The sequence below is a fragment of the Haliaeetus leucocephalus genome, unplaced genomic scaffold (genome assembly GCF_000737465.1).
Source record: "Haliaeetus leucocephalus isolate CR32 unplaced genomic scaffold, Haliaeetus_leucocephalus-4.0 Scaffold173, whole genome shotgun sequence".
Taxonomy (NCBI): domain Eukaryota; kingdom Metazoa; phylum Chordata; class Aves; order Accipitriformes; family Accipitridae; genus Haliaeetus; species Haliaeetus leucocephalus.
In genome coordinates, this window is record NW_010972609.1 from 8,121,403 (window position 1) to 8,131,359 (window position 9,957).

At 39.6% G+C, this 9,957-nt stretch overlaps 1 protein-coding gene across 1 annotated transcript in view; it reads right to left on the reverse strand.

The window, feature by feature from the left end:
* Nucleotides 1-995: 995 nt before the first annotated feature.
* LOC104829583 (NADH-cytochrome b5 reductase 2) overlaps nucleotides 996-9,957 on the reverse strand; it is an 11,178-nt gene continuing 2,216 nt past the window's right edge. The window contains exons 4-10 of the mRNA XM_010563913.1: nucleotides 9,243-9,315; nucleotides 7,477-7,583; nucleotides 6,303-6,432; nucleotides 4,757-4,840; nucleotides 4,128-4,213; nucleotides 3,164-3,263; nucleotides 996-1,339 (exon numbers count right to left, since the gene is read on the reverse strand). Coding sequence (XP_010562215.1) covers nucleotides 1,167-1,339; nucleotides 3,164-3,263; nucleotides 4,128-4,213; nucleotides 4,757-4,840; nucleotides 6,303-6,432; nucleotides 7,477-7,583; nucleotides 9,243-9,315 — 753 coding nt within the window. The 3' untranslated portion in view covers nucleotides 996-1,166. The remainder of the gene's footprint in view (nucleotides 1,340-3,163; nucleotides 3,264-4,127; nucleotides 4,214-4,756; nucleotides 4,841-6,302; nucleotides 6,433-7,476; nucleotides 7,584-9,242; nucleotides 9,316-9,957) is intronic.

Sequence of the window (9,957 nt, forward strand, 5' to 3'; positions counted from 1 at the left end):
CTAACGTAATTACACGTGGTTGATCTCTCATCAGGGGACAGAATCACAGTCTGAATCCCTGTGTCTGTCTTTGTAGCATTATTGCTACAAATGTAACTGAATAAGTACAAAACCCCTATGTCAAATTTTAACTAGTAGATTCCTTTTGTTCTGCTTTAGATGAATGAAAATATTTAGTAAACATATTCATTAGCATCTGAACAAACAAGTCTTCTGGCTCACGGATTTGTCAGACCCTAAAACAAATGTAGTATAAACTAATTCCTTACACAGTACTCCAGGCACTGAAGGCTAAGAATTAAATGCTATGTGGTAAAAACACTAAGATGAGGCATTAGCCGAGTATAAGACCGACTCAGCATAGCTTACAATAGGAAGTAAGAAGCCATGTTTTCTCATAAGCAAAGGAAATTTCTAAAACTGCCAAAAGAGCAAGCACTACACTTAAGAGAATGACATTCAAATGATGTAACACCACAGGATAGTTAAGTCTGTATATGCAGCCCAGAACTTCCACATATAGTTGGCAGTGATTGTTTAGCTAAGGCTGTTAGAAGACAGCATGAAGTGATGTAATCCTCCTGAATAAATTTCATACTAATGAGAATTTCTATTACAATAATAAGCAATTTGCATGTTACCCAAATTCTGTTCACTTTTTCAATAGCATACTGTGACTTCTTTCTTAGTTCCTAGTAAAGGGCTGTAAAACAGCATTTTAAAAAAAAAAAAAAAAAACCAAAACTATTCTTTGTACTCTCCTTCCCCAGGATTCACTAAATGAATTACCTGTAAAGCACAGTCAAATAATCCTAGTCCAGTTTTATAGCCATCTCTCACATTCCACACCCATGTTAACAAACAAGTGGTTTTATCTCTGTCTTATCTCTCTGATTACACCTTTTTTTTCTCAGAATTAACATTTCATACTAACCTAAGAGGTTAGACTAAGTTACTTCCACACAATTCAAGATGATCTCTCAACTTCTTAGTTGAACATGCAAAGCTAATTATGAAGGTATGAACCACAGAAATTACATTAGGTGGTTAAAAAACACACACACCAAAAAACCAAAACAAAGAAATACTGCGCAGTTAGTTACATACCAGTTGTTCCTGTAGGAAAATACACAGTCCTTATGATAAGATATGAGATGACATCCACGTTAATAAGAAAATGTACTGCTCTTGGGATAGCCAAGTTTGTCCAGGTTGGGCTGACACGCTAATTGAATCATAGGTGGTGGTCCACACATGAGAATGAGTGTCTCGCTGCCAGGGGAAGGGAGGTGGGTTTTAATCATGTCTGCAGTGACAAAGCCAGAACTGTACTTCCAATCTGAAACAAAGACATTAAACTATTAATTTGAATCTCTGTACAGTTGGAAGACTTTTTAAACTGCATATGTTGTACTCACAAAGAAGCTGAAGAATGAGCAAAGCTATGCCACCATCACTGCAAGCCAAGAGAGGGTTAATTCTCTCACTGAGCTCAAACCTAGTGGTCCCCTTCAACAGGGACAACAAGCATGTGGGTAAGAAGGATCTGGTTGATAAGACATGAAAGACTGTGAATAAATTATAGACTTAAAAGAAATTAGACAGCAGATAGGAATAAACAGGAAGATACCAGCTCTTCCAGTGAAGAGAGGTCACCCAGGGGCAGTTGTGCAGGGAGAAGTATTGAGACATGTGTCATCCAACACATTGAAAAAAAACATGGAAAAGAGATCGAGTGGTAAGGTAACAAAGTTTGATGATGACAAAAGTTCTACTGTGTAGTTAAGTGATAAGAGAAAAAAAATTTTAAAAAGAGGAAAGAAATGCTAAATGATTTCAAGCAGTATTATTGAATGCATCTGTCATTTAGTGAGCCAAATAAATAGGAAGAATAATCCTGCCTTCACACAAAAATATGTGCTTTAAGCTCATTTATCAGGAGCGAGATGTTGGGGTTATAAAAACAGCAGCAGTCAAAACGCATATGAAATCTTAAGAAGTATCAGGAAAGAAAAAGGGAACACAACGTCAAAGTAAAAATACAGTTTGCCTGCATCTTGACTACTGCCGTTCAGTTCTGATCTGCTCAGCTCAAAAAGGGAGAGGGCAGAGCTGGAAAAGGTTGAGAGAACAAGGGTGAGCAGTGTCGGGGAGACCAGCAATCTTCAGTATAGAAGAGGTGGGGCAGCAGGGGTGATTGATTGATGATAGATGTCTGTAAAATTAGTAACATGAAGACAGTTGGTAGGCACCTATTCACACTCTCTTCCGACACAAGAATTAAGAGGCAAATGCAAACCAGAGGAAGTAATTCTTCACACAAAAGTGCTAATGCTATGGAACCACTAATAGACTGCCAAAAGCTCACACACGCTCCAAAGGAGACACACTTAAGTTCTTCTTACAGAAGTAGTCCACTGAGGGTTACTGTATCTGTAGAGACACATTTGGCTCAGAATTGAGAAATATTAAAGACTGGAAGAGTATCAAGGCCTGCTGATTACTCTTCTCTGGCCACCTACTCATGGCTATTGCTGACATGTACAGAACTTTGATCTGACTCAGTTTGGCTCTTACGTCTGTTAAATAAAAGCTCAGATCACTTACAACATCAGCAAACATGAATACCCAAGTTTCAAAGGAGATTCCAGTAGAGTTCAAACTCTCCCTCCATTTCTAATTCAGTGCAACGCCAGCCTACAGTTAATGCCTTAATCTATACACATGGCAGCTCTGTTTTACCAGAATCTAATCTAGAGCTGCTGCAAAACAAAGATGTGCATGTACTATTTACAAGTATTAAGAAATTTAATGCCAACAAAATGCTAACATAACCTCATTCAGGAAATAGCCCAGAACAGCTGTAATTTTGCTGTAAAGTCCCCAAAACTGGCACATCCTGAAATACATCAAAAGCAACATGTCTGACCCAACAGGAATTAATTATTAGTTCACACTTTAAGGCCCACCTGGTTTGGATCACTTTTCAAAACAGGTATTGTGGTAAGGCTTGTTTCTGAGGGGTTGGGGGGGTGTCTGTTGTTTAAAAGTGTTAAGACAAGATGACCTGATATTATAGTAATGACCCCTTGAACAAGAGCAAAACTCGTGACTGTTCTACAGCGACGAGCAAAGGCATTTCCAGCGTGTACCAGCAGCCTACCTTGTGGAGGTCTGTCCAGTGTATACCAAAGCGTGAACTGATCAGGATGCCTCTTAGCAATGTCTTCTAGCTCAGCTCTCAGTAATATATCTTTTTCTGTCTGCAAAATGAGACCCCTGTTTAGATCCAAACCATCTCAAGATGGTCTCTAATGTAAGCTCATCTGGCATTCAACAAGACAAATGCAATGGTAACTCATTCAAACCAAGAAAATTTTTTTTCCCCCCTTACATGATAGCTATTATCATGATAGGCTTCTGTAAATACAGACTGAGAACAACAAAATATGAGACTTAATAGTCACCTAAATGCTGACTTAAAGATGGCAATTTGAACAACGTTTTAATCCAGGCTAAAAACACAATGAGCTGGGTTTGTCTCTGACCCTGGCAAATATGGCCCTGTACCAGCATGGTGAAGGTAACTGTAGAAACAGATTAAAGGAACAAAATACTGTTTCCTTGAAATCAGTGAAGGAGCAAAATGAGTAGAGGGATCAGGATCTGTTCACACTATTTATTCCCTAATGTAGGAATTAGGGAGTACAAGCGAAACCATGAGGAGCCATCTTCAAAACAGATAAAAGAAGATCATGGGAACTATGACAGCACCACACAAGTATTTATAAAATTATGGATAATTAAAATTATAAAGTTATGGATAATTTTTTTATTCCATTTCTCCTTCTTAAATCATTTTAACCCAAGACAATATATTAAGAGCTTACATAATAACCATTTCTTGCTCTTCCCTATACTGGTCATTTTTAAATGTGCTATCTCAGATAATATTTTCTCATAAATGGTTGGGTGAAAATACAAACCCAAAGAAACCAGAGGAGTATGAAACATGCAGAGCAGTGTTTTCTCTAGGGGTCAATGTCCCGTCAGTTTAAAAAGCTCAGAGGCCAGCAAAAAAAAATAGGCCATTAAAGAAGGACAAACAGACGAGTCAGCATACTCGCCTGATTAGCAAAAAGAAGGTAACATTTTGTGGAGTCCTTAGGATCATTTGTGATACGACGAATCAGCTGCAACATAGGAGTTATTCCTGTTAAAAAAAAAAAGTGGTTAAAAAATGGGCATTTCTTCCCGCAGCTGCAGTTTCAATATTAATGCTGCCTTCCTTCAGTCTTCAGTGGGAGCTTAGTTTGCACAGGGCTACATACTTCTAAATTCTTAATCCATGCCAAATGCAGAGGTTGGGGGTTTCTATTATTACAAATCATTTCAGAACAAAAACAAAACCACAATACATGTATCTGGGGCTTTCCCCTTCAGCATTCTCTATCACATACAGTAATTTTACACTCAACACATTCTCCTAAAATATTTTTCGTCATTGGGACTGAAGCTCAGAGAGATGAAGTGACTTCTCTGAGGTCACATGGTAAATCAAGACTAAAACTCTGAAGCAGCTAGCTCCCAGGACTGAGCTCAAGCCACTGGAAAGCCTCAGTGTTGCCAAACACTCATGAAAAGAAATACAGATTTAAGTGCTCTGCTACTAAAGTACAGTGTTTGATACTCCCCACGTGCATCCATAAAGACATCTTCATTCTCTAGATATTCCATATGATGAGAATAGTTTTACCTGTTCCTCCAGCTATCATCCCAAGATGCTTTGCAAACTTCTTCTCTGCTTCAGACTTCTTATGGGGCTTGATAAGAAAGGTACCTAGAAGAAATAGTCAAAACCTGTGGGTATGTTAACCCCCAAACAAACATGGATACAAATTCCATGGGAATAAATTACTATAGCCTACCAATTAATTAGGACAGATCTTCTGGAAATGCTAAATGGACTCAGCACAGCATTGAGCGCAAAGAGTAGAAACCTCTTTGTCTCTGTAAACTCCAATCCTAGCTTTGAAAAACTGATTTACTCCTTCCCTGCTGCCCAACATCATTTATTATAAACTCAAGAATTCCCACATCGCTGCCTAGAACACATCTCGGCAGCTGTGAATGTTAGTGGTAGCTAACGCTAATCACAGTCCCTACTACAGAAAAACAGGTTTCTTAGGCCATCTTCATCATCCTTACTTGCACCATGGATCTAGCCATTTGTGTGCATCCACATTCAATGGAGTTGTAATTAAACCAGCATCAAGCAAGAACCCTGGCAAAGATTAGAAATCAGGAATGTTGGAGCCTTGCATACTTTTATCAAGTACTTTATTATTGTAATTCATTTCCAGTTAATGAAATCCCCATGGCACTTGCAGTCAGCTAGGTGACAGCATTCTAGTCTCCTGTGGTGAGAAGACCTTGCCAATCTCTGCTCTACACCTGGGTATACCATTGCTTCCAAACTGTCACAAAACCAGACGGTTCATAATTGAATTAATCTCCAAGGACCAAGCCAAATGAAAAGCTCATGAAAAGTATTCTATATGACAAGCACTTGACATACTCCTATCTTAAGAGATCTGTAACTAATAACAAGCTTTCTTAGCTACTACTTTTTATAGCAGCCAAACATTTGTAAAACATGCATCGTTCGTTTCCTCTGAGATATAACAGATCCATCAGTATATTACTCATCATAAAAGGTCATGATCCAGAGAAGCACTGATGACTTATTCCCCTGAAGTAACAGTCCCTCTCAGTCAAGATCAGTGCAAAATCTTTCACTTGCATCTTGAAAGAGGATTACTTCTGTGAACTTATTTCCTCCTTGTCAACTCAGACCTGATTTAATCACAAAATGGAGCTGGCTCTCAGTCAGTGGGTTATTCAGTAACAACACTGAGATTCTCAGAGTGCATTTCAGGCCACAACCTCCCTTGTTTAAGAAGTATCTGGAACATCTCCCTCCATATTTATAGCTGAGGTACTATTTCCAGTACAGCCTTCTCAGTAAAACAATGCAATAGTGATTTTTTTCTGATTTAATTATACAGTCCCAGGAGTGAGACAATAACCAGCTATTCCTCACAGGAAGTAAACACAAAGTACTCTTTCTCATCACAGCAGCTCTGACAGGCTCTTGGTCAAGACTAGGAAAGGTGGATTTTTCTCTTTCCCACTTTTTAAAAAAAGATACTCTTACAAAGTTGTCAAGTTTTATAAAACACCTCTGAAAATAACCAATACTAGTTCCTCCCTTTTGCTCTCCCACCTTCATGTCACAGTACCTGACCCCTTATAGACAAGGAGCCCATTTGGCCCTCTGAAATCAATAATATCTCCAATCTTCATGTCATCTAGGTACTGGGACATCTTCCCACCTTCTGGAAACTTGGGATTCACATTTTTGTGGTAGACCTGTAAAAACAGTCATTTGTATGATACCAACCACTAGCTTTCCTACAGACAATATCACTAACCATAGAACACAATATTGCAGGTCTGAAATTTAGCATCTGAGAAAGAAATTGCAACAGTTCTTTGCTCTCAGTTATCTGTTGCACCTTGCAACAGGAAGCAGCCAAAGTAAAGTGCTCTGTCATGCACGTTCCTATGCTCTCTGCAAACAGCCAGGCTAATAGGAATAAGTGGCAGGCAGATTACATACTGGTGCCCTCATTTCACTATCGCTCCAGCAAGAACCTTATGTCACCCCATTTTTGTAGTCGCTCCTTCTGAAAATAGCATTGCTGCATCTTTTCTTTTTAAGACTCTCCCAGAGACTCCAGCCACATGATAGCTTCTTCACCTTCAAAGCACATAATAAGCATTAAGTAGTTAATAACCATTCACCATACTTGCAACATGAAGAACAGAGCACATGAAAAAAGCCGAGATTTTTGCCTAAGGACAAACTCTACTGTAGAAAAGGATTAGAAAATCCAGAAGTCCTGGGATCAAATCATCCTAGATTCCCTAGCTTAAAGGATTTCCCTTGTTTCTTTATCCCATTTTCTTAATCAATAAACACATCAGCAACAACTTCCGATGCTTACAGACGTGTAACTGCAATCTCTGTAGTGTCACCAAAAATAGCAGTTCTTATTGACTTGTTTTCTACTTACAGCTCTGAGCAGTATTAGTAGCAGCACAAGCATCTTGAGGCAGAGCGATCGCTATTTGTGTGTTGCCAAATAAAAGATACTAGGGAAGGTCCTGCAGTACTGCCAAGGAAGTGATTCCCTTCTCCATCTACTCTACCTCTGCTATCTCTCAGTGACATACAACAGATACACAGGACACAACTTACTATTCAAGGATAATGTGAAATGAGTTGCTTGCCATGCAGTCATCCTATTTGAAAGAAGATCAATCAAAATAAATTCTGTATTTCACTAAAATGAAGTACTTTCCTTCCTTCCAGTTAGCAATTTATCTATATTAAAGGAAACCAAAATTTACCTTAATAATTAAATCAACATAACCTTTTGTCTCGTCACTGGAAACTGGGGTATAGGCTCGAATCACCAGATTACCATCAATTTTTGCAGAAAGATAAACATGTTGGCCTAAGGAGAAAGAATTACAATCTGATTATTTATTTTTTCATCCCTGAAGGACAAGACAAGAGAGAAAAGCAGGTATTGTAACCCATTAAACACAAGCAATGATAAAGAAAAATCTTTACCTTGTAAATGCTGTATAAAACATCTAGTCTCTTTTCTTTTTTCAGCAAGAGTTTCTGGAGCACAGGGTAACTGTAGAGAGCTGGTACGTTACAGAACCAAGGATAAGATACAAGTAAAGTAGGAAATTTATAGTAAAATAGTGATACAGAAAGTTTGTTGCTCATTCTCAAGCGCTCTCTGTATTTTGGGCTCTGCTGTTCTCATATTCATTAATGAAGTGGAAGTAAGGACACACCAGTTCACACAGGCAAAGTAAGTAAGTATTATGGTTTAATAGCAGCAATCTCTCAGAGCAAACTTCCCAGAGATTCTGCACCAAGACATCAAGAACAAAGCCTCGGGCCATATTCCTTCTCCATAACTCCTGCCTCTGTAACGCTGCGGCTTCCACAGCATTGGACACTGGTGTCCACAGAGACCTCTTTGCCCAACCTAATGCTCCAAGAGGCAGACTCTAAAAGGCACCTGTTTCTGCTGATTAAAAGAACTGAAAACTCCTTGCCAAGAGTAGTCTCCTCAGCCAGACAGTACTAACCTAGAGAGTTGTATGGAAAAACCAAAAGCAGGAACAGTGCTGGCAGAAAACACTTTTTTTTTTTTTTTTTTTTAGCAAAGGGATCCTGGTAAAAAGCAGAAGGCAGGAATCTCCCAGGAAGTAATCTGGCCCATAGAGTTTCACGATCCAACTCCTAAATTCTTAAGAATAAAGTCTGGATAAACACAAGTATTGCAGGGCACATCTCAATTCGTTTCTCCTTTGTCTAGTTAATATGGACAGTTCAATTATACTTTCCCATACAAGCCAGAAGAGAATTTAGAGAAAGACTGCTGTGCTTGACAGGCACATGCAAGAAGGACATGGTCACAGCATGGAATGGGAAAGACCCTGACACTTGCCATACAGCAAGTGAAACAGTGAAACACAGTACAGAACAAACAGGGCTACATCTGCCACATCTGCAGATCAGAAGACCGTGCCTGAAATGAACATCAAACATCAAACCCTAGTCTGAAATGAACATCATGCTACAGAAAGCAAGAGAAAGTCGTATGCGTTATGTATGTAAATCAAAGGTAAGTGCATGCACAGAATAGTTACAAGCTTCCCAGCAGAAGAGTTGTTCTCTCTCATTTACAAGTGCAACTGTGTTTGTCAAAAGCATGAGAGCAGCTGACAATAAACTGAGGGCACCAGATGGAAGTAGAACGCAAACAAGAAATATGAAAAAGCTTTGACAGATACCATTGTTGCTTATATCCCGACTGGTGATGAATTCCATCAGACTCGGTTCAAGTGCTTGTTCTAATCTACACCACACAATTTAACACAAGCAGAACAAAGCACACACAAAAGACGAGAAATACAACCCTTTGGGAAATCTGACGTTTCTCTTTGACACAGCAGCATTCAGATGCAGCTTTTTACTCCTTCTTTTGCTAAGTCTTAAATTCCCAAACAGTCAGAAGTCCAAGAACTATGAGTACAGTTATAAATCCTAAAACCAGAAATATATGTAATGAAGTGTTTTCAGTACTCACCTACAGGTAATCCTAATATATGAGCCGGTGAAGGTAGCCCAAATCGGAATTTCTTAGTATCATGACTGATTTCCTAAAAAACCAAGCAAACAAAATCAGAATGAGGTCAACATCACCACTGCTTTGAATTTCAAACTCTACTCAACATGATGTGCTTTAGTAAGCCTGTTTTTTGTTAGCATGCAAGCCAAATGCTAGGAAGGGACGCAGAAATGGCTTGGGAAAATAAAGTTTAAATAGATCAGAAGTTTTGGAAGCAGTCTTTTCCTCTTTAATTCCACAAGGAGTGACTCTTGCCTGTCTGCGCAATCCCTACAGCACCTTTACATAAAGAAAACCTGGAAACCCTCTATTGCCCAAGGGCAGTGAGCACATTTCATAATTAGTGGCCAAAGATCAGGCAAGACAGGACGTGCAGAAGCACAGGCTGCTAGGATTACTTCTCACTGAGGCACACCGGACAGCAATCAAGGGAGAAACACGGCTCTAAACTAGGACTTACACAAAGAATCGAGCCTCCCCTCCTCTTGAGACAATTGTAACACCATAGTGTAGGCATAGCTGCTTTTAAGACTCCTGCGCTACCCCAGGGAAACACTGCAGCCTGGCTGCGGGACTCACAGCCGCCCCTTGAGGGCTCCGCGCACTTCTCGGGCCCCGAAGCCTGGGGCAGCCCATGAGCAACCGCCCCTCAGAATCCCCCCGCCAACGGCCC